This window comes from Mobula hypostoma, chromosome 1 (assembly GCF_963921235.1).
Source record: "Mobula hypostoma chromosome 1, sMobHyp1.1, whole genome shotgun sequence".
NCBI lineage: Eukaryota > Metazoa > Chordata > Chondrichthyes > Myliobatiformes > Myliobatidae > Mobula > Mobula hypostoma.
This window is the reverse complement of record NC_086097.1, coordinates 97,217,153-97,242,362: the sequence shown is the minus strand read 5'-3', so window position 1 is coordinate 97,242,362 and position 25,210 is coordinate 97,217,153. Positions and strand designations below refer to the sequence as shown.

At 46.2% G+C, this 25,210-nt stretch overlaps 1 protein-coding gene across 1 annotated transcript; it reads right to left on the bottom strand.

The window, feature by feature from the left end:
• Positions 1–12,116: 12,116 nt before the first annotated feature.
• LOC134336980 (EEF1A lysine methyltransferase 3-like) lies at positions 12,117–24,521 on the bottom strand. Its single transcript, XM_063032080.1, has 3 exons — positions 24,426–24,521; positions 18,529–18,640; positions 12,117–12,568 (listed from the first exon to the last, which is right to left on the bottom strand). Exons 1-3 carry the CDS (start codon positions 24,519–24,521, stop codon positions 12,117–12,119), a joined length of 660 nt encoding a protein of 219 aa, XP_062888150.1.
• Positions 24,522–25,210: the final 689 nt, after the last annotated feature.

The window sequence follows — 25,210 nt, the reverse complement described above, 5'->3', positions numbered from 1 at the left end:
AAACTTTCCCACAAGGACAATACCTATTGCTATTCTGAATGTTCAAACAAAAGGAAAAAAAAACAGAAAGATCTTGAACTCCATCTTTAAAAAAAACAAACCTAGACATACCCAGGTCAAACAGCAAGGGTAGGGAGCTACACATATTCATTTTGCATTTTTCTTTATTCCCCCCACTAAAATTATTACATTATAAGAGCAGATGGCACACAATGGTATTTTGTTCCCTTAAATATATGTTAAAGTTCTGATGTGATGTAACCATAAGATGATTGAGTGAGCTGATGGGACAAAGAAGAAATCCTGAACGAACGGATTTGGTTTTTAGTGTGGGGGTACAGTATTTGTCATTAATGCCAGAAAAAAAATTCAAAAGTTCAAAGTTCAAAGTAAAATTTATTATCAGAGTACATACATGTTACCACATACAACCCTGAGATTCTTTTTCTGTGGGCATATTTAGCAAATCTATAGAACAGTAGCTGTAAACAGTACCTGTAAATTGTAAACATCAGGGACAGTAAACTGTAAACAAACTGAGCAAATGCAGATAATGAATAAATAGCTATAAATAATTTGCAGGAAATAACAAGACAAAGGAGTTCTTAAGTGGGCATAGTTTTCCCCTTTTGACCAAGAGCCTGATGGTTGAGTGGTAGTAATTGTTATTGAACCTAGTGGTGTGACTCCTGAGGCTCCTGTACTTTCTACCTGATGGCAGCAGTGAAAAAAGTGCCCAGTGTGGGTGGTGAGGATCTTTGATGATGGATGCTGCTTTTCTACGGCAACATATCATGCAAACGTGCTCAATGGTTGGGAGGGTTTTACCCATGATGTACTGGGCTGAATCCACTACCTTTTGTAGGAATTTCCACTCGCATAGAACCATAGAACCATAGAAACTACAGCACAGAAACAGGCCCTTTGGCCCTTCTTGGCTGTGCCAAACCATTTTCTGCCTAGTCCCACTGACCTGCACACGGACCATATCCCTCCATACACCTCCCATCCATGTATCTGTCCAATTTATTCTTAAATGTTAAAAAAGAACCCACATTTACCACCTCATCTGGCAGCTCATTCCATACTCCCACCACTCTCTGTGTGAAGAAGCCCCCACTAATGTTCCCTTTAAACTTTTCCCCCCTCACCCTTAACCCATGTCCTCTGGTTTTTTTCTCCCCTTGCCTCAGTGGAAAAAGCCTGCTTGCATTCACTCTATCTATACCCATCATAATTTTATATACCTCTATCAAATCTCCCCTCATTCTTCTACGCTCCAGGGAATAAAGTCCTAACCTATTCAACTTTTCTCTGTAACTGAGTTTCTCAAGTCCCGGCAACATCCTTGTAAACCTTCTCTGCACTCTTTCAACCTTATTAATATCCTTCCTGTAATTTGGTGACCAAAACTGAACACAATACTCCAGATTCAGCCTCACCAATGCCTTATACAACCTCATCATAACATTCCAGCTCTTATACTCAATACTTCAAATAATAAAGGCCAATGTACCATGAATTGGTGTTTCCATACCAGGCCATAATGCAGCCAGTCAGCACACTTTCCACCACACATCTACAGAAGTTTGCCAAGGTTTTTGATAACATGCCAAATCTCCACAGACTCCTGAAGAAATAGAGCCGCTGTTGTGTTTTCTTCGCAATAATATTTATATGATAGTTCCAGGACAGATCCTCTGAGATAGTGACACCCAGGAATTTAAAGTTACTGATCCTCTCCTCCTCTGATCCTCTGATGATTACTGACTCATGGACCTCTGGCTTCCCTCTCCTGAAGTCTACTATCAGTTCCTTGGTCTAATTGATATTGAGTGAGAGGTTGTTGTTATTACACCACTCAGCCAAATTTTCAATCTCCCTCCTGTATGCTGATTCATATTTGTATCACACATGTGTTCAGATGCTTACGACAGGCTTGTCGTTCGCTTCTTCCAAACACTTTCCTTTTAAACATTACTGAGGTTAAACCAATTGAAAATCTTAGAACCAAGATTGACAAATTTTGTTGGCATGATTGCTGACAGAAATGGACCCAGGAGAAATTGGAACTGAGAGACTGATAAGTCTTGATCAAAACAGATTCAGGAAGCTTAATGATCTATTCCCAACAATGTACATTGCCTCCCATTGCGAAAAGACCTGTTCATTATCAGTTTCGTCTCTTAGTTAATATCCACATTTTCAGTCACTACCAGTAGACTCGGGCAGGTGAGGGTCGTCAGCCTGGGATGGCAGCCCGCCTAAGAGAAGAAAAACTCTGATTTTAAACCTTCACTGCTTTGTGGCCATACCCACCCAGGGGAAAGGTTTCGAGTGGAAACCCTGAGGCAGAAATCCAGAGCCGGGGTCCCCAAAGCAGTTTGATGTTGTTTACAACTTCACTCTGGCAGCCCCTGTGATGACACTGGTGCCATCTTCCCTTGGACTACATCGGTAACATGGAGAGTGAGAACCTGCTGCATGAGCAACAGCCGATTCTTCAAATCTTCCCGTCCAGGCTTGAGCTCTGGAGAGGACATGGTCCACCAGAGGCGCAAACCCATGATGCTCTGGGATCGACAGCTGTCTACTACGACAGTTGGGTATTTGTAATAGTCTGCCAGCAGTTAGAGGGACTCAGAATATTGAATACCTGACAGTTGCTTTCAAATTGCATGATGACATCCAAGAATCTTGAACAGTTGATTTAATATATATTGAGCAGCTTTTTCGTGTAATAGAAAATCCGATTATGTCATATGTAACTGCAAAGCATCCAACTGGAAAAGCTATGTGATACAAATCTTTGCTGTGATCTTTCAGAACAGTATTCCAGAATTAATAGCACATCTACGAAGCAGTTTTGATAATGTGCAGGCAGTCCCAGTCCACTAAATGGGGGCAGCAAATTGAAATACGGCCCCTGTTCTTGGGAAATTGCTGGAAGTTACTGTAGATGATGGTATCAAATAGCACTTGCTCACTAAAGGGCTGCGACTGGTCAAAGTGTTCACCTTGTGTTCCGTCAGCGTCATCGGCCGGAAAAAATACTGCCCTGATCCACAACGCGGGTTTTTGAACTGATGATTTTGGCATTGAAGCAGAATCGTCAGAATGTGGTTGTAATGAATCTGAGGTCAACAGTGACTGGCAGAGAAGCTCTCCTCTGGCCGAAAGATCAACTGCATGTTCAGGTTTATTCCCTTTACCCCCCAGGCCCGGATATAAATGCCATGGAAATTAGCTTTTTGCAGCAACCCGTTACTTTACAAGGAGGTCATAGATAAATTGAAATAGACTTAAATGAATATAAATTATATATAATTTACATGACAAAACAAACAGAATAATACTAATGCCAGAGCAAATTGACAGGTAAATTATACTCTGCCGCATTTTAAGGTTTTTCAGGTGGTTCAAGAACCTGATGGTGGTGAAAATAAACTGCTGTTGAACGCTGTGAAGTGGGTAAGGCCTGGATTGTGAAGGTCCTTAACAGAGAATGATGCGTCCCTGTGATGTCACCTCTTGTATCTTTGATGGCGGAGAGAGTTCTACTGTGACGCAACCTACTAAGCCCGCCTCTTTCTGTAGCTTCTTGCAGTTCTGTGCATTGGAGTTTCCATACTAGTCAATGATGCAACCCGTCATAATGCTTTCCTCTGTACATTTGCAGAGGCTTGTCAGAGCCTTCGATACCATGCCAAATCTCCTCAAACTTCTAGAAAATCCGAGATACTGCTGTGCCTTGTTCATGGGTTCAGTCATGTGCGGGATAGATCGTCTAAGATGTTGACACCCATGGACTAGAAGCTGTTCAGCCCTTCCACGGCAAACTCTCCACTGAGGACTGGTGTTGGTCCAGCTAACTTTCCCTTCTCACCGTCCGTCGCTTTGCTGACGTTGAACGCTGAGTTGTAGCGATGACACTATTCAACCAGCATAACTTATTTCACTCTTATACACCTCTTATTCACCGTCTGTGATTCTGCCACAACTGTGGTGTCATTCACAACTTTGTAGATACTGTTGAAGCTATGCTCAGCGCTATAGTCGTTAGGTATAAAGAGAATAGAATTAGGGCAAAGCACACAGCCCTGAAACACATGCCTCTGACCTGTTCTGTTCGGGTTGTGGTCTTCCAGCCAGGAAGACAACGATCCAATTGCACAGGGAGGCACAGCTGTCCCGTTCTTGGAGCCTGATAGTATGTTTTGAGGATATGATGGTGTCGAAAGTTGAGCTGTAAGCAATGAACAACAGCCTAACCTACATTAATGGATGGTTGTTGAAAATCAATGACACATGCTCAGAACATTGCGGCAGGTGTTACTTCTGTAATATAAAGTTAGAAGAATTAGCATCCTTGATGTTTATGGTGGTTAGTTGGGGCGGCATGGTAGCGTAGTGGTTGTGGTAACGCTACTGCGGCAGTGACTGTGTGATGGGAGTTCGATTCCCACCGCTGCTTGTATGGAGCTTGCACGTTCTGTCTGCGACAACGTGGGTTTCCTCTGAGTGCCGAGCTTTCTTTCCACTGTTACGTACCCCGTAACTGGGTTGCCAAACCAGCAGAAATGGATCACTCAGTTGAAGTCTGGATTACTAGAACTAAGAAAGTTTTATTAAAGAAACAAGCAACACAGTACTCTAATCAAAAGGATAATGAATGCAACAGTTCAGCAATGATAAACATACATGTACACAGAATTCAGATAACAGGATCAATCAAGCTCTATCGTTGTCTAGGGGTAAATGACCAGTTTCAAAGTGACGCAAAGTTCAGTTTAGTTCGCAGTAATCGCTGCCGTGGCGATGGACAGTGGGGGGGGGGGGGGGGGGGAAGGAGAGAGAGAGCAAAACGAATGAATATTCAAAACAGCTTCCACACACAGACCTTCGCAGTCAGCTTTCGGGCGAGTCCTTTGTGATGTCATCTGAGGTCACCGACCCTGACCCCTCCGTTTCCAGATACGACCGTTTCTCTGCACTGAACCTGGCACCCAGGCAAGGGTGGACACACACCAGGTTCCCGCCGATCGTGCCTTTCCACCCTGTGCGTTTATGGACCGATACTTCCCACCGACTTGTGAGAGACGCACCGCTTCCAGGGTCTCGTTACCTCGGGTGTCGTTTGTGTCGCCTTAGCGAACCTGTCCCTTTTTATCCCCCTGCTGGGGTATCGCCTGTCCATCACTTCAAACAGTTCAGGGTTCAAAGGGGGAGCCGCTCTTGACAGCTCTCTCTCCCGTCCCTTCATTAACATCTCCAAATGCTGCTCCATTGTTTTCCTTATCTCTCTCTCTCCTGAAGACAGGTGACAGACCAACTGCTCATCACCCAGGACAGCTAACATCTTAATCTATGTGTATTCTTGTCACACCACATTCAGGAGACTTACGGCTAGTGAACTGTGAGCGTGCTATGTTAGCGCCCGAAGCGGGAAGATCTTTCACATGAAATGGGCTCACTCTGCTCTGTTTGCAGAAAGCATGCTTTACTGCCCTTACCTGCCGTCCCACCAGACATCACTTTTGACTTCACACACAGATCATTGCTGTGATCTTCTAGAGGATCAATCTTATCCTTTGCTTTCTTTTTGCTCATAATGTATCTGTAGAAGCCCTTAGGATTCTGCTTCACCTTGTCTGCTAGAGCAACCACATGCCTTCTTGTAGCCCTCCTGGTTTACTTCCCTTGCATTTCCTATACTCAAATACCTCATTTGTTCCTACCTGCCTATACCTGCTATGCACCTCCTTTTATTTCTTAACCAGGATCCCAATATCTCTCAAAACCGAGGTCCCCTAAACTGGTTATCTTCATCTTTTATTCTGACAAGCACATAGAAGCTCTGTACTAACAACATTTCACGTTTGAAGGCCTCCCACTTATCAAGTACATCTTTGCCAAAAAACAACCTGCCCCAGTCCACACTGGCAAGATCCTTTTTTGATACCATAAAAACTGGCTTTCTGCAATTTAGAATCTCAATCCGAGGACCAGACCCATCCTTTTCCATAATTACCTTGAAACTAATGGCATTATGATCACCAGATTGAATGTGTTTTGTCACCTGCTCTGTTTCATTCCCTAGCAGGAGATCAAGTATTGCACGCTCTCTCTAGTGACTATGTAGTCATTTTCTAGTCACTACTATGTAGTCACTACTTCACTCCTATGTAGTGATTAAGGAAACTCTTCTGAACACATTTCACAAACTGTTTCTCATCCAGCCCTTTATGGGAGTCCCAGTCAATGTGGAAAGTTAATATCACCATCTAACAAAACCTTATGTTATTTTTCAACAGTTTGTGATCTCTCTGCAAATTTCTTCCGCTAAATCCTGCAGACTGTTCGGTGGTTTATAATATAGCCACATTAATGTGATCATACCTTTCTTATTTTTTAGTTCCACACATACAGCATAGACGAATTCTGCTGTCTGTTCTGATTGAGCACTGTTGTGACATTTTCCCTGACTAGTAATACCACCCCTCCCGCTTTAATCCCTCCCACTCTATCACGTCGAAAACAACGGAACCCTGGAATATTGAGCTACCATTCCTGACCGATTTGCAACCATTTCTCACTAATGGCTACAATATCATAATTTCATGTGTTGATCCACGCACTGCGCTCATCTACCTTTCCTACAATTCTTCTTGCATTGAAGTATGCACAACTCAGAACATTAGTCCCACCATGCTTAATGTTTGAATTCCTAACATTGTCTGAGGTCTTAACATCATCTGTCTCTACAACCAGTCCCGTATTTTCTCTTGCATTCTGATTCCCAGCCCCCTGCAACTCTAGCTTAAAGCCTTTGTGCAGCATTAGCTCACCCCCCGTTTTTTTAAAAAATACTTTATCTATAATTTTCAGTTTTACAAAGACAAAATAAATTGAAGACGTTCAAAACAATACAAAGGAAGTACAGCTCCAAGTGGAGCACAGACAAAACAAATCAAGACCAAAAAAAAACAAAAAGGTTGCCAGGCAATTTACAAGATTACCTAAATAAACTTTCAGATAAGGAGTTGACACCAATAGTGACATCACGGAAGCAATGTAAAGTAAGATGAATAAAGAAATCCGGTTAGGCACCACACCCACTCATGAGACTAGACAGGTCAAGGTCACCATGTATGTGAGGTAATATGACACTGAACCAATAAGGGTCCCCATATTCTCTCAAATGTATTCCGTGTATTGGGCTTGTGCAGACGCAGTCTTTCCATTTGTGTAATAGACAACATCTCCTTGAGCCAGTATGCGAAGATGGGTGGAGTAGTAGACTTCCAGGTCAGAAGAATAAGTTTCTTAGCCCCCACCATTTCTAGATGCGGAGCAATCTGCATGTCGTGCGGCAACTCAAGAGTCTCTGCAGAGCATCCAAAGATGGCGAGGTCATTATTGGGCTGAATGTCTCTAGATTAGACTTTTGAGAGCCACTCAATAATTGCAGTCCAAAAGTTGTATAATGTAGGGCAAAAGCAGAAAATATGTGCTAGTGAGGCCCTCAGCAGAGCGGCACTTATCGCATTCAGCCCCCACCCCCCCCCCCGAGTTTATGTGCAAGCTGTATCTTCTGTGCAGGTCCCACATTCCCTGAAAGAGAGCACAATGATCCAAAAATCTGAAGCCCTCCCTCCTACACCAACTGCTTAGCCATGTATTGAATTGTATGATCTTCCTATGTCTGGCCTCACTAGCACGCGTCATGGGTAGCAATCCTGAGATCACAACCCTGGAGGTCTGTCCTTTAACTTAGCATCTAACTCCTGAACTCATTTTGCAGAACCTCATCAGTCTTCCTACCTATGATATTGGTATCCATGTTGGCCATGATCTCTGGCTGCTAACCCTCCCACTTAAGAATGCTGAACTCTTGATCCGAGATGTCCCGTTGGCCTGGCACCTGGGAGACAACATACCATCCAGGAATCTTGTTGTCGTCCACAGAACCTCCATACTGTTTCCATAACTAATGAATCCGTTATTGCCACAACGCACTTCTTCATGTTCCCTTCCCTTCTGAGCCGCGGGGAGTCAGACTCAGTGTAAGAGATCTGACCACTATGGCTTTCCTCTGCTAGGTCATCCCCCCCCTCCAAAAAAAAAGTACCTAAAGCTGTTGTTTAGGGGAACGGCCACAGGGGTACTCTGCACTGGCTGCCTATCCCCGTTCCCCTACCTGACGGTCATGCAGTTGCATGCACCTTCGGCCTTACAAATGATCCGGAGTTCATCCAGTTCCAGCTCCAACTCCTTGATGTCTTCCTGCCTTCCCACTTCCCGCAAGGGGAGCATTTCACTATCCTACATAGCATCGCCACTGCTCTAAGTGTGCAATAAGAAAGAAAAAAAAAACTAAACGATGAAAAGAATCTACCTTACAGCCCACGCCTGTCCTCTCTGTCCTCGCCGAAGCCTCGATGAGGTGAAGCCTCAAGTCCCCACTTTAACACTGGCCCACTCACACAATGGCCTCTCCCACAAAGGCTGCTCTGCTTATCACTAAATTATTTTCATTGGATCTTGCCAAGTGCCTAAATATGCGCAATCTAATGTCTGCTGGGGAATTGTGGTTCCGACTGACTCCCCTCTCTCTCTCCCTCTAGGCAATCCAGTATTTCTTCGGGAAATGTGGCACGCCAGATGTGTGCCTCAGTCTGTATTGTATTATTATAATTCAAAATTATTGTACAATTAAAATAACCAGCTGGCTGGAGATATGTTTACTTCGCTCCATTTTGCTCTCTCAGATTTTACTTTTGCATCTGCAGTATTTTATTATTTAGCTTCTAGGTCCATAGCTGTAGTAATCAGTTAGAAAATATTTTATTCCTTTTATTTTACTCTTGGTTCGATGTCGCTAACTCTGAGCCTCTGAGGAAAGCCACCGCTACAACCTGCAACCTGGTCATCTCCTAGGCTGAGGTACGCAGATGTTTCCACAGGGTGGACAGTTGCAAGGTTACGGGACTGGACGGCCTCCCAGGGCGAGTACTCAGGATGTACACAGCACAAATAGCTGATGTGTTTACAGACATTTTTAATCTCTCCCTCTCCCAGCGTAGAGTGCCCTCCTGCTTCAAATTATCCACTATTGTCCCTGTACCGAAAAAGACCAAGGTAACATGCCTGAACGACTGGCGTCCTGTCGCACTCACCTCAATAATAAGCAAATGCTTTGAGAGGCAGGTCAAGGATTACATCTGCAGCTTGCTACCACCCATCCTGGACCCCTACAATTCCCCTACCGACACAACTGATCAACAAACAACGCAATAGCCACAGCTCTACACACTGTCCTTACACATCTGCGGAAGAAGGATGCCTATGTGAGAATGCTGTTCTTGGACTACAGTTCAGCATTCAACACCATAATTCCATCGAGGCTCGGCAGGAAGCTCAGAGACCTCGGCCTTGACCCTGCCTTGTGCAGCTGGATCCTGGACTTCCTGTCAGATCGCCGACAGGAGGTAAGAATGGGCTCCCTCACCTCCAATCCTCTGACTCTCAACACAGGAGCCCCTCAGGGCTGTGTACTAAGCCCCTTCCTTGACACCCTGTATGGCCATGACTGTGTCGCCACGCACAGCTCTGATCTGTTAATTAAATTTGCCGACGACACTACATTGATTGGCCTAATCTCAAACAATAACGAGGTGGCCTACAGGGAAGAAGTCATCTCTCTGATACAGTGGTGTCAAGAAAACAACCTCTCCCTCAATGTCGCAAAAACAAAGGAGCTGGTTGCGGATTACAGGAGGAATGGAGACAGGCTAACCCCTATTGACATCAGTGGATCTGGGGTTGAGAGGGTGAACAGCTGTAAGTTTCTCGGCATCCTCATCACCGAGAATCTCATGTGGTCTGTACACACCAGCTGTGTGGTGAAAAAAGCAAAACAGTGCCTCTTTCACTTCAGACAGTTGAGAAAGTTTGGTATGGGCCCCCAAATCCTAAGAACTTTCTACAGGGGCACAATTGAGAGCATCCTGATTGGCTGCATCACTGCCTGGTATGGGAACTGTACCTCCCTTAATCGCAGGATTCTGCACAGAGTGGTGCGGACAGACCAGCGCATCTGTAGTTGTGAACTTCCCATGATTCAGGACATTTACAAAGACAGGTGTGAGAAAAGGGCCCGAAGGATCATTGGGGACCCGAGTCACCCCAACCACAATCTATTCCAGCAGCTAACATCCAGGAAACAGTACCGCAGCATAAAAGCCAGGACCAACAGGCTCCGGGACAGCTTCTTCCACCAGGCCATCAGACTGATTAAGTCATGCTGCTTTGAGTGTATTTCTATGTTACATTGACTGTTCTATTTGTTATAAATTATTATAAAATACTATGATTGCACACTACACATTTAGACGGAGACGTAACGTAAAGATTTTTGCTCCTCGTGTATGTGAAGGATGTAAGAAATAAAGTCAGTTCAATTCAACTCAACTTTTTCCTGATTAAACGCAAATAACCTCACATTCTTTTCCCCAAAATGACATACCGCCCGATAAAATTTGGATACTTTCTGATTCTACTACGACCTTATTGATGTCAACAATTATCATAAGAATCATTAGCAGCCTCTGCAAATTCATATCAATGCTTCATCTGATTAGCCTGTACATCGGGCGTCTTTGATAGAATCCGCCAGCTCAGGAACAGGTTTTTCGGTCCAGCGGACGTGTGCCAGCTATCGAGACTAATCCCTCGCCAACTGTGTTGTATTATATTCCGTTTTCCCACTGCGGTCGGCACGGATGACTGTTGGTTTTTGCTAAAGTACAGACTCAGTGCACGGTCATCCACCCCAGTAACAGTGGCCAGTTGGCGGGGGAATGCATTGTTCCTTGCATTTTTGGACTCTAGACTAATGTGAAATGTTATTAGTAAATTTGGTAATGATGCGCGTAGTTTGACGTCTTAATGAAGAGAATTCTAGAACTCATTATACTCCTTACAGTGGTTCTGTAATTTCCATAAATCAAACACGCAGGACGGATCCAAACTGCAATAACTTTATGATTTATTGTTTGCAATGCTTAATAATTAACATTTCCAGCTAACAGAAATGCGCACTGGATTGTAACTATTCCAGATATTCTTCTGACACTCAGTGTTTGCTTGCGTTGTGACCACCTTTTGCCAGTGAAAAAGCACGTTCTCACGTTCTGTCGTTTGTCCACTGAAGAGACGGAATCGAATCGCACTGCATAAATAGAACTCCCAAGGAATTTGCACGTGTTGCGCATCTTCAATTTTCATGCAAAGCAATGAACAGGGTGATTGCTTCCTGAATTAGTCCATATGTTAGCGTGGGCAGCTTTATAAAAGGCACCCGATTATCTTCTCATTGGTACCTGCAGGCAAAGCCTTCTATAACTCAAACGTGATTGCGGTATAAATTCGAGGGAATCAGTACCAGCCGGCATTTAGTTTAGCCCTAACAAATGGAATCCAACGGGAAAGGCTACGGGGAATATCGAGGGTTGGAAAATGAGACCTTTGTGCGTCATTCTTTGCAATAAAGGATTTTCTCTACGCAGTTTTAAACGCTGAGTGATCTTCCAGTTATTTAAAAAGGATTTTGGCAACAAAAAGAACATATGAGCAGGTTTCATTCAGCGTTGAGGAGATCGAGATTTGGCATTAACATTGCAATAAGGCGAGGTGACTATTTAAATAATACGTGAACATTTTACGTGGCGCCAGAAATTTCTCTCTTTCACTTATATGAACCTGCACCAAAGTGTAGTCTGCTCTATAGGAAGGCTATGTGTTCCGCACATTGATGGCACGAGGATTAGTATAAATCGCTAGATTATTACTGAGGAGGAAGGAAATAAGAAAATGGAAAACCATCATTATTTTCATTTGAATGTTATTTTTCCTAAAATGTTAGTCCGTGTAATAAAGTTCCACCTTACAAATAACTCCATTTACTGAAATTCTAAAATAAGAACAGTAAATACTGGAAACACTCAGCAGATCGAGCAGCTTCCGTGGAGATGATCACATAACCGTTAATTCTCTTTCATTTTCTACAAATGCTGCCTGACCTGCTGAATGTTCCCAGTATCTTCTGTTTTTTATCAGGTTTTACACTTTGGTACCAGGCTGCTTTTCCACTCCGTATCAGAAATTAATCCCTTCCTCCTGAGGGTGCTTGTTTTTTTAGTCAACTTGTAAATATTGTTGCTTCCGCTTGTGTGAATTAACTCGCTATTAAACTGCCCCGGCAATAGTTCTTGGTGAAAATTAGTGGCTCCCTCTCTGGCAACCATGTTAGAACAGATGTAAACTATAGTTTTCTCGTTGCAAAGATGTAAAAGTGTCTGCAAAAGATGTGGAAAGTTGGTAGGGTTGTACACGATGTCCGATCCCAGAATAACATCAAAGTCAGATGGATAGTTGTTCTGATCGGTTCCCCAGACCAGGGCGCTGATTTTCGAACGATGCCTGGAGCTGAGGGGGATGTTAGCAGAAACATTGTGTTCTATTTGTTTCAGGACGTATCGCATGTCCGTGAGAGTGACATCTCCGCCTGATGAAAGAACAAATTATACAAATTTACCCTTTAGCTCAGGCCAGTACGATCTAGAGTAATAATTTGTGCCAGATGGAGTGAAAATTGCTCAGAATACAACACAGAATAACCTCAAACTACAACCCCAGTCAGAAGTAGTCAGAAGATGTCCTAAAGGAGGTAGAAGGGGGTTGGTAAATCTATTTATTGTTTTAACATTTCACAGCATCAATTTGTGCAAGGGTAAAACGATAACTGAATGCAAAATAGTGTGTTAGGCTGCCGTGTAGGCGGACTATAAGAAGCAAGCCCATTGCAAAGTAGATGTGAGGACAAGAATTTGTCTCACCATACAGGAGATTCGTTCATTAACAGCTAGCCGTCATTGAGCCTGGCGGTACGAGCTTTCAGGCTTTTGTGACTCATGTCATACAAATCCCTTGAGCCGTAGCTTTCTTGTTCAACAACCATTGGCTGCAGTGAAAGTTTGAATAGCGAATTCAAAGTGAACTGCGTGAAATCAGGTTCCATTTCCAAACTCAGATGTCTCAGGGAACAGTAAACGCTTTTGACAGTGCTCTTTAAATGTTAGGGGTTTGATTTGTTGCCCAAACATAGTTTTACGCCACTTCAACGTGATTTTCCCCAGTGACGGATGATGTACGGATACTCAGGGCATCACAGTGATTCAGCCGGTAGAACAGTTACTTCACACCAGCATGACCCGTGTGTAGAGTATGCACGTCTTCCTGCACACACACACACACACACACACACACACACACACACACACACACACACACACAGGAGTATTTATCTTGGGCTTGGGCTTACAGCACAGGAACAAGAAATCGTGAGGCACATGATTTATGAAACATTGACTCGGTCACGGCTGGACTATCCTGTCCAGTTCTGGGAGCACACGTTTTAAGGAAGATGTGAAGGCTTTGCAGAGACTGCGGAAGCAATCTGCAATTTCAAGGACCTCTGTTAAATGGACAAAATTTAGACGGCGATACTGTTCTCCTTGGCACAAATGATTTAGTAGATGTATTTAGAATCATGAGGGCACAGAAAATGATGCTGATACGGAGAGGTTAAGGACTATAGGATGTACAATGGCGTGATTGAGAAAAGAACCAAAATTTGCGCCAAAGCATTTTTAATATAGTGAGTGGTTCGCGTCCTTGAATAGAATTCAATTGTAATATTCAAAATGGAGGTGTACAGGAAATCAATTTACAGCGCAGCCGAGTTCTACCAGCTCTTACTTAGATCGAGCGGGGTGGGGTGGGGTGGTGTGGCGCCCGAAGTGGACTGCGTCGCTGTCTTCCATTCTGTTAGGACCTAGTGATTCTGTAATAACTGCATCGAAGTTTTACAAGGTGCAAACAACTTCACCCTGACCGAAACAGATAACGTATTGTTGCTTTAAATGAAACCAATGTTTTAGGAGAGTCCAATATACTATTCCAAAATCCAGAGGACACGTTCCACCAACGAGGATAAAATAAAGATTCAAGGGGTTGGTGACGTCTAAAGCTGAAGCATCAGTCTGTGAGCAGCCTCTTATTCTCGCGTGAATTTAATCTTATTCATTGAATCCTTTTCATTACATTACAGAATCTTTCTGTAATGGTTTTTGTTGCAAAGGTAATATGATTATTTGTGCCTAACAAATTCTACAGTGATAAGGTTGTCTCCTAGCCTGTTACTGTCTAACATTCTTCACGGTCTGTCTACACATTGCATTTACCTTTACACCAACTGCTCTATCATCTGACCCATCACTATAATTCCCATCTCCACGTCAACCCTCCTGACTAGCTCGAGAAAACCGGCTCGCAAGGACATTGGCTCCTCTCGAGTTCAAATGTAATACATCCCTTTGGTAGTGGTCATACTTTCCCCAGAAGAGATTCCAATGATCCACAAAACTGAAATTGGGCCCTCTGTACGAATTCTTCAGCCACAGTTGGATGGGTTAAAATAGTTCATTCCAATAGGACAAGTATCGGGAAGAAAGTTGATGAATATGTATGGTACTTGGAGCTACGATGTTGTGGCCGTATACAGTCACAAGGGCAGGATTGATCAGACAGGCAAACATTTGACTTAGCTCTTGAGAGTTATAAGGTATCCAGGAAGGAGCTAAAGAATGAACTTAGGAAAGTTAGAAGGAAGCATGAGAAGGCCTTGGCGCGCAGGACTAGGAAAACCCTAAAGCATTTTTCACGGACGTGAAGAACAGGGGGATGACTAGAGAGAGGGTAGGACCGTTCAGGGATAACAGAAAAAACGTGCCTGGAGTCGGAAGTGGTAGATGAAGTCTCTAATGATTATTTTGCTTCAGTATTCGCCTGAGAGGGGAACCTTGAGGAATGCAGCAGAGTAGAAGTTGCTAATGGGATGGAACATGTGGACGGTAAGAAAGATGATGTGCAGGAATTTTTGAAAAACATTGACCTAGGTAGTCCTCAAGACCAGACGGAGTACACCCCACGCTGCAACGGAAAGCAAGCGAAAAACCTGCAGTGCCATTGGCAATGATCTTTGTGTGCTCACTGGCCACGGGAGAAGATTGGAAGGTGGCAAATGCCATCCCTTCAAAAAAAGATAATACTGTATGGATAAGGAGCACACATAAAAGTGGCTGGTGAACGCAGCAGGCCAGGCAGCATCTATAGGAAGAGGTACATTTAACGTTTTGGGACGAGACCCTTCGTCAGGACTAACTGAAAGAAGAGCTAGTAAGAGATTTGAAAGTGGGAGGGGGAGGGGAGATCCAAAATGATAGGAGAAGACGGGAGGGGGAGGGATGGAGCCAAGAGCTGGACAGGTGATTGGCAAAAGGGATATGAGAGGATCATGGGGCGGGAGGCCTAGGGAGAAAGAAAGGGGGAGGGGGGAAGCCCAGAGAATGGGCAATGACGGATGGGGTACGAGGGGGAGGTAGGGCATTAACGGAAGTTAGAGAAGTCAATGTTCATGCCATCAGGTTGGAGGCTACCTAGACGGAATATAAGGTGTTGTTCCTCCAACCTGAGTGTGGCTTCATCTTTACAGTAGAGGAGGTTGTGGATAGACATATCGAAAAGGGAATGGGACGTGGAATTAAAATGTGTATTACTGGGAGATCCTGCTTTCTCTGGCGGACAGAGCGTAGGTGTTCAGCGAAATGATCTCCCAGTCTGCGTCGGGTCTCACCAATATATAGAAGGCCACATCGGGGGCACCGGACGCAGTATATCACCCCAGCCGACTCACAGGTGAAGTGTCGCCTCAGCAGGAAAGACTGTCTGGGGCCGTGAATGGTGGTGAGGGAGGAAGTGTAAGGGCATGTGTAGCACTTGTTCCGCTTACAAGGATAAGTGCCAGGAGGGAGATTGGTGGGGAGGGATGTGGGGAGGGGGGGAAAACAAATGGACGAGGGAGTCGCGTAGGGAGCGATCCCTGCGGAAAGCAGAAAGTGGGGAGGGTGGTGGGGGTGGGAAAGATGTGCTTAGTGGTGGGATCCCGTTGGAGGTGGCGGAAGTTACGGAGAAATATATGCTGGACCTGGAGGATAGTGGGGTGGTAGGTGCGGACTAGGGGAACTCTATTCCTAGTGGGGTGGCGGGAGGATTGAGAGAGAGCAGATTTGCGTGAAATGGGGGAGATGCGTTTGAGAGCAGAGTTGATGGTGGAGGAAGGGAAGCCCCTTTCTTTAAAAAAGGAGGACATCTCCCTTGTCCTGGAATGAAAAACCTCATCCTGAGAGCAGATGCGACAGAGACGGAGGAATTGCGAGAAGGGGATGGCATTTTTGCAAGAGACAGGGTGGGAAGAGGAATAGTCCAGATAGCTGTGAGAGTCAGTAGGCTTATAGTAGACTTCAGTAGATAAGCTGTCCAGAGATAGAGACAGAAAGATCTGGAAAGCGGAGGGAGTTGTCAGAAATGGACCAGGTAAACCTGAGGGCAGGATGAAAGTTGGAGGCGAAGTTAATGAAGTCAATAAGCTCAGCACGTCTGCAGGAAGCAGCGCCAATGCAGTCGATGTAGCGAAGGAAAAGTGGGGGACAGATACCTGTATTGGTTTGGAATACGGATTGTTCTACAAAGCCAACAAAAAGACATGCATAGCTGGGACCCATACGGGTGCCCATGGCTACACCTTTAGTTTGGAGGAAGTGGGAGGAGCTAAAGGAGAAATTATTAAGAGTAAAGACTAATTCCGCTAGACGGAGCTGAGTGGTGGTAGAGGGGAACTGGTTATGTCTAGAATCCAAAAAGAGATGGAGAGCTTTGAGACCTTCCTGGTGGGATATGGATAATCCTGGAATTATTGACCAGTGAGTCTTTGTCATAATGGGGACGTTGGGAACGGACTCAACTGCAAGACACAGACACCAAAGTACAAGGAACAGGACCTGACTAGAGTTAGGGGCGTGACAGGATACAGACAAGGAGCAGGGACAAGAACGCAGACTTGGGCTAGGACATGGACTAGACAGGGAACCGAGACAAGGAACTACGAACTAGGAAGCTGGGCTAGAATCCCGAGCCGGAGATCGGACAAGGACCCAGAACCTGGGTCTTGCCTTGGGCTCGTGCCCCAGAACCAGGCAAGGACATGACATGACTGCAGGACTGGAGGCTGAGGTCTTGAGGCTTGAGGCTTGGAGACAGGCTTGGGGTCTTGAGGCTTGGGTCGAAGGTACTTCGAGGCTTGGGTATGGCCTCCGAGCCAGAAACTGGGCAAGGACCCAGAACCTGGGACTTGACTCGGGCTCAGACTCCAGAACTAGGCGAGGACAAGACGAGGCTACAGGACTGGACATGGCTTGGATGAGGAACTGCTGTGCAGGGCGAGACACAAGGACAGGTAAAGGCAGATGGACAGGACTCGGATAGGACTGGACTAGGCACGGACCGGACGAGAGCCTTCAGGAGCAGAGAACCTTGGACTAGAAGAGATGGGAGCAGGCAGCCTTGGACTAGAAGAGACGGGAGCACGGAACACAGAGGCGGGACCTCTCCTTGGGAACAGGACGTAGGGCCGGGACTCATACACAGAACGCTGAACATGAAGAGACGGATCCCAACACAAGGTGGCGGCAAACAGCCAGACCCACCTAGCGAAGGCGTGGACACAGAGACAGTTCTTAACACGAGGTAGCGGCAAACGGACGGACCTACCTAACGAAGGCGTGGACACAGAGAGACAATCCACACGACGAAAGACAGTTCCTTATCTTGACGTAACAAGGCTCCGGTTTTGCTTCGGTGGAAAATTTCAGCTATACAGGCAGTGTATACAGGCGGGGTATCCAGGCTAGGTGAGCAGGCAGAGAGTCAGGCGAGGTACCCAGGCAGCGAGTCAGGCGAGGTATCCAGGCAGAGAGTCAGGCGAGGGGGCGGGGAGACATGGAGGGGAACAGAACAGTCCAACAGGGAATCCTGGTTTGCAGAGGTATTTATGTCTCAGCCCCAAAACGAGAATCATGTGCCTACAACAGAAATTGGGGAAAACCAGAAACCCTGGAATAAGGAACTATGGACCGAACCGTGAGCCGGAATACGGACTTCTCGGACCGGACCATGACAGTCTTACGTCAGTGGTGGGCAGACTATTGGAGAAAATTCTTAGCGACAGGATTTACGAGTATATAGAGAAGATAGTCTGATTTGGGATGGTCAGGATGGCTTTCGGATAGCTGCGCGGGAGGGAAAGGCTAGATTGATTGTCGAATGCATTAAAAGATCGGTACAATATCGTAGACGTGCAATATCGCAGCCATTGTGCTAGACTGGTCTATATCATATGTTCTAGGACAATGCGCGCTGACCGTGGAACACAAAAGATAAATGTAAATTAGAGACCTAAGCACTATTGTAATCTTGACCCTCACTTATTCAAATGTGTATATAGTTGATAACATTATTTGTAATGTTACTTTATCGTTGCAGTGAAAACGATTGGATGAATTAACTTACCCAGCAGGGCTGCTAAAATCCCAACTATCCCCGTTCCAGAGCCCAGCTCAATCATCTTCTTCCCTGTAAAGTTAATATTTTCCTGCTCGAAGTAGCGACAGAGTACAAGGCCCTGAAACGAAACACATACACGCACCCTAACACATGTTAACGCTGATCTATCTACAAGGTTTACGAAGCATTAGGGAGAAAAAGACTCAAGAGGTACATGCTTGTATCTAAAACAAACGATCTGCCGAAGAAACTCAGTGCATCGAATAATATCTGTGAGAAGAAAAGAATTCTCGACATATCGGGTCGAAATCCCGTATCGACGCTGATCACCTACGAACATCAGGCCGCCATCTCGTGTACAGTCACGGTTCATGTACATCCGCAGAGCTCCCACACATTCTCCCACTTGATAGTTCCACAGTCCCACACTTCCAACTTCTATATTTTATCCAACATCTACAAACCGGACTGTGATAGTAGATCCGATATAGTACCCGCTCTTGCCCCATTTACCTGCACTCCTCATACCTTGACTTTACCCTATCACCCATTGTCTAGTTCCTTCCGACCTATATTAGGGATACTTCATATCGCCCACACCTCAGCGAGTTCCGCGTTCGCCACGACGCGGAACTCTTCTTCCGCCGGCTACGTCTCTGAGCTTATTTCCTCGGCAAGGACTCTCCCACCCCCACCAACGACCCCTTCTCCCGTCTTCATCCCTCCTCCTCTTCATGGACCCCCCGCTCTGGTCTTCTGCCTGCTCTGGATCTCTTTATCGCTAACTGCCGACGGGACATCAACCGTCTCGACTTCACCGCACCCTTGTTCCCATTCCAACCTCACTCCTTCCGAACGCTCTGCTCTCTACTCCCTTCGCACTAATCCTAACCTTACTATAAAACCCGCCGATAAGGGGGGTGCTGTTGTAGTCTGAGCGTACTGACCTCTACCTTGCCGAGGCACAGCGACAACTAGCGGATACCTCCTCTTATCTACCCCTCGATCGTGACCCCACTAAGGAGTAGCAGGCCATTGTCTCCCACACCATCACCGACTTTATCCGCTCAGGGGATCTCCCATCCACTGCTCCCAAAATTATAGTTCCCACACCTCGCACTTCCCGTTTCTACCTCCTACCCAAGATCCACAAACCTGCCTGTCCTGGCAGACCTATTGTCTCAGCTTGCTCCTGCCCCACTGAACTCATTTCTGCATACCTCGACACGGTTTTATCCCCCCTTGTTCAATCCCTTCCTACCTATGTTCGTGACACTTCTCACGCTCTTAAACTTTTCGATGATTTTAAGTTCCCTGGCCCCCACTGCTTTATTTTCACCATGGATGTCCAGTCCCTATATACTTCCCTCCCCCATCAGGAAGGTCTCAAAGCTCTCCACTTTTTTTTTGGATTCCGGACCTAACCAGTTCCCCTCTACGATCACTCCGCTCCGTCTAGCGGAATTAGTCCTTACTCGTAATAATTTCTCCTTTGGCTCCTCCCACTTCCTCCAAGCTAAAGGTGTAGCCATGGGCACCCATATGGGTCCCAGCTATGCCTGCCTTTTTGTTGGCTTTGTGGAACAATCTATGTTCCAAACCTATTCTGGTATCTGTCCCCCACTTTTCCTTCGCTACATCGACGACTGCATTGGCGCTGCTTCCTGCACGCATGCTGAGCTCGTTAACTTCATTACCTTTGCCTCCAACTTTTGCCCTGTCCTCAGATTTACCTGGTCCATTTCCGACACCTCCCTCCCTTTTCCAGATCTTTCCGTCTCTATCCCTGGAGACAGCTTATCTACTGATGTCTACTGTAAGCCTACTGACTCTCACAGCTATCTGGACTATTCCTCTTCTCACCCTGTCTCTTTCAAAAATGCCATCCCCTTCCCGCAATTCCTCGGTCTCTGCCGAATCTGCTCTCAGGATGAGGCTTTTCATTCCAGGACGAGGGAGGTGTCCTCTTTTTTTAAAGAAATGGGCTTCCCTTCCTTCACCATTAATATCTGCTGTCAAACGCATCTCCCCCATTTCACGCACATCTGCTCTCACTCCATTCTTCCGCCACCCCACTAGGAATAGGCTTCCCCTTGTCCTCACCTACCACCCCACCAGCCTCCGGGTCCAACATATTATTCTCCGTAACTTCTGCCACCTCCAACGGGATCCCACCACTAAGCACATCTTTCCCTCCCCCCTCTCTGCTTTCCGCAAGGATCGCTCCCTACGCGACTCCCTTGTCCATTCGCCCCCCCCCCCATCCCTCCCCACCGATCTTCCGCCTGGCACTTATCCTCGTAAGCGGAACAAGTGCTACACATGCCTTTACACTTTCTCCCTCACCACCATTCAGGGCCCCCGACAGTCCTTCCAGGTGAGGCGACACTTCACCTGTGAGTCCTCTGGGGTGATATACTGCATCCGGTGCTCCCGATGTGGCCTTCTATATATTGGCGAGACCCGACGCAGACTGGTAGATCGTTCGCTGAACACCTACGCTCTGTCCGCCAGAGAAAGCAGGATCTCCCAGTGGTCACACATTTTAATTCCACATCCCATTCCCATTCTGATATGTCTACCCACGGCTTCCTCTACTGTAAAGATGAAGCCACTCTCAGTTGGAGGAACAAAACCTTATGTTCCGTCTGGGTAGCCTCCAACCTGATGGCATGAATATTGACTTCTCAAACTTCCGCTAATGCCCCACCTCCCCCTCATATCCCATTCGTTAATTATTTATATACACACATTCTTTCTCTCTCTCCTTTTTCTCCCTCTGTCCCTCTCACTATACTTCTTGCCCATCCTTTGGGCTTTTATCCCCCTCCCCCTTGTCTTTCTCCCTAGGCCTCCTGTCCCATGATCCTCTCATATCCCTTTTGCCTATCACCTGTCCAGCTCTTGGCTCCATCCCTCCCCCTCCTGTCTTCTCCTATCATTTCGGATCTACCCCTCCCCCTCCCACTTTCAAATCTCTTACTCAGTCTTCCTTCAGTTAGTCCTGACGAAGGGTCTCGGCCTGAAAAGTCGACTGTACCTCTTCCTAGAGATGCTGCCTGGCCTGCTGCGTTCACCAGCAACTTTTATATGTGTTGCTCACATCCCTTCACCACTTTGTCATTCCTCTATACTCTGTGTCATTGCAGGATTTCGACGCCAAATGTTGACAATTCTATTTCCAGACCACACCCCCCCCCCCGCCTCCACACACACACACACACACACACACACACACACACACACACACACACACACACACACCGCTCGATAACACGAGTTCCTCCAGCAGAGTAGGGAGAGATCAGGGTGTTGAATAGGCTGGTTGGATCCATTGTTAAAAGGCAGCTTAAGCAACTGCTATGGAGCGGGTTGATAGAGTCCTACAGTCTTAGAGGGCCATTTCAAATGGGTCTTGGGGACCCAGTGAAGTCCTCATAGTGGTAATAAATTCTGGGTTACGTTTGTAAGGAAAATCAAGGAAAAATCCTTTCGATCGGCTTGATTAGTTCCTGGGAGGATATTTTGTTGGAAGCGACATATAGTCCAGCCTCAACGTCAGAGACACAACCACCGGCCCGACCCCGCTCCCCCCCTCGCACCACCCCCCATCCACCTAGGATTCTCATTTCTCGTTTCTGGTCACCCGTTGTTCACTGATATGGTGATGCTACTCGGAGATCAACAGATGCTCAACTTTCTTTCCCTTGCAGTTTATTAATTATGTGCTGTCGCTACACTGCAGAGATACAGTATATCCTTGCAGAGTGTAACGTAGCGCATTGGAATTGATCAGATTTCATAGAAATCAGGATTAAGAAAAGTATATTTGTTAACACGGATCCGTGTCTAAGATATGCACATATTGTCACTTCACGTTTCGTTTTGAGGTGGACTGACAGAGCTCATTTTTCAACCCAAGCAGAGTACTGGGTAGAATTCACATGAGAACGAGCCATAGTTCTTCCCCAAATGTTTCAGAATTGCAACGGGCGTTTTCTAGGCGCTATAATCACTTCATGTCAACCATTCGCAGCCCTGCAGTAACCTCGTGCCGAAGAATGTGCTTTGTAGTTTCATTTGTGGGTCCAGAAAGTGTCATGGTCCGATCTTTGAAGTCCGCATTCCGGTTCACGGACCGGTCAATCGATCCTTATACCAGGTTTTCTGGTTTTCCTTTGTTCTGTTGGGTGCTCTAATTGAGACACATGATTCTCGTTTGGAAAGACACATAAATACTTCCGGAGACCAGGGCTTGGCTGCTGAATTGTTCCTGTCAAAACCCCCCCTGTCTGAATCCCTTCTTGGCCTCTTCCTCCTGAAGCCTTGCCTCGCCTGTAACCCGCGCCTGCAACCTTCGCCTGAACCGCTGTCAAGTTCAACCGCTGGACTAAGATAAGGAACTGTCTATTGTTGTTTTGAACTGTCTCTGTGTCCACGCCTTCACTAGGTAGGTCGGGCCGTTTGCCGCTACCTAATGTTGGGAAACGTCTCTGTGTCCACACCTTTGCTAGGTAGGTCCGGCCGTTTGCCGTTACCTTGAGCGGAGACCTGTCTCCCGGTGTTCTGTGTATGAGTCCCGGCCCTACGTCCTGCTCCCAAAGAGGGGTCCTGGCTCTGTTTTCTGTGTACGAGTCCCGGCCCTAAGTCCTGTTCCCAAGGAGGGATCCCAGCTCTGTGTTCCATGTCCTTGTGTTCCTTTCTCTCAAGTCCAAGGCTCCATGTTACCATGCTCGAGACCAAGGCTCTGTGTTCCCGTCCTCCCCAAGACCAGGGCTCTGTGTTCTGCGTTCCTGTCGTCCCAAGTCCAGGCTGCCGAGGCTCTTGTAGTCCCAAGTCCAAGACTCAGCTGTTCCTGAGTACCAAGTCAAGGCTTCATGTTCTCGTTCTGTCCATGTGCTTCGTCCTGTACTAGAGATCCCTCGTCTTGCCCAGGAGTCTCTCGTTATGTCCTGTAGCCTCGCCTAGTCCTGTCTGCCAAAACCACGTCATGTTTTCGCTTAGTTCTGGAGTCTGAGCCCGAATCAAGACCCAGGTTCTGGGTCCTTGTCCTGTCTCTGGCTCGGAGCCCGAACCCAAGCCTCGTTATGTCCTCGCCTCGAAGAACCCAAGCCATGCCCAGTCCTGTAGCCACGTCATGTCCTCGCCTAGTTCCGGGGTCCGATCCCGAGTCAAGACCCAGGTTCTGGGTCCTTGTCCAGTCTCCGGCTCGGAGTCCAAGCCCAGGCTCCTAGTTCCCAGTTCCTTGTCCTGGTCCCGCTTGCCTAGCCAATGTCCTTGCCCAAGTCTCTGTTCTTGTCCCCGCTCTCACTCCGAGCCTGTTCCTAATACTTCAGTGTCTGTGTCCTTGCATTCAGGTCCGCTGCCAGCGCCCCTTCCTTTATGACAGAAAGATTACATGGGTGGGAGAAGACCGTAAAAGGAGCATAAATACCCTTGGCCGTTGTGGCTCTGACGCGGACGAAAAGGAGGAAGGGTGGATCGCGCGAAACTACACCGTGAACCATATGTCACCTGACACAAAACATTGTCATGGTGGGGAAGTGAACGCCGGGTGAGAGAATAACTTAGAAGCTTAACATTCATGTGACGAAACGCAGCAGAAGCTGTAGATTGAAGAAGGAGCTATGCTGCTCTACTGGGCTCTCGATACCTACTATAGATCCTTGGGATTTTTAAAATATGAGGCAACTTTCAGCCCTGGCCTGGATCCAGTAAGGCTGTGAATACCACTGTAACTGGGAAGGAGTTGATGGCGCGGGGGTAGGTGTTGGGGAGGTCGGTTGTGTACAGTATCGGTGTGTTGGGCAGAGTTTTGGTAAATAAATCCTACATTCATGCCAGTGAGTTGGAAATTAGGTGTAAACTCATACAATACATTTGTTACAAGTAGCTGGACTTACAGGTTCCCATACAAAAGCAGACACGCCGAGATAGGCTCCCTTAAACGTCGTTATCTTTAAAAGATGTCCACTGAATTCATATTGCTTCTCTTCCATCTCAGACGGGAAGCTAGTGTCGTCGGCGTTGCTCACTCTCTCTAATGATCAGTGGGCTCCCTGTTCAGAGCAGATTGTCTCCGGTTCCTGATATAGATATATACCAGTGCAAGTCTTCTGTGAAGTCACCAAGTATTAATCCCTGATACAGAGGGACGGGAGTGTTCTGAAGCAGGATGATGGCAGATTATTTGTTTTATACCACGGAATAACGCTGAAGGACACGTGGTATTTGTTATGTTACATTGATACAACTGCCAAGTGAAATAATATCCTGTACACAATTCAGCGCACTTACCGATCTAAGAAATTAGAACATATTGTCATCTTGTCTTTTAGTGATATGAACATTACTTTCACTAGCAAAGTCCCCGTCGAACTCCGTCAGTTACAACCTGTGACGTGATCTTTTGCTGAGTGTATCAGGAATTGTAATAACATGGTCTAATGTGTGACATTTTAAGAACACTTGTTCCATCATAACTGCATATTGTTTCTTCCGGAAGGTAATCTTTACAAACAACACATCAAATTCAAATTATTATTTCCAATATTGATGTTTTTTCCTAATTGTTCTATTCTCCCGATCTCGTTCAAAAGTAATTAAGTATTAGACTTTATCATGGTGTCTTTCTTAAAATGTGCTCACATGCCTTCTAAGTGCACAGATGTTTCCTGAAAGGCAAAAT

Bases quoted from the DNA above. Each gene is read 5' to 3' on its own strand.
- LOC134336980 (XM_063032080.1), bottom strand. From the start codon at position 24,521: ATGGAAGAGAAGCAATATGAATTCAGTGGACATCTTTTAAAGATAACG. The intron at 18,641-24,425 runs GTAAGTCCAGCT...GTTTCGTTTCAG, and splicing joins CTGCTTTTGTATGGGAACCT to GGCCTTGTACTCTGTCGCTA. The intron at 12,569-18,528 runs GTAAGTTAATTC...TTCTTTCATCAG, and splicing joins GATTTTAGCAGCCCTGCTGG to GCGGAGATGTCACTCTCACG.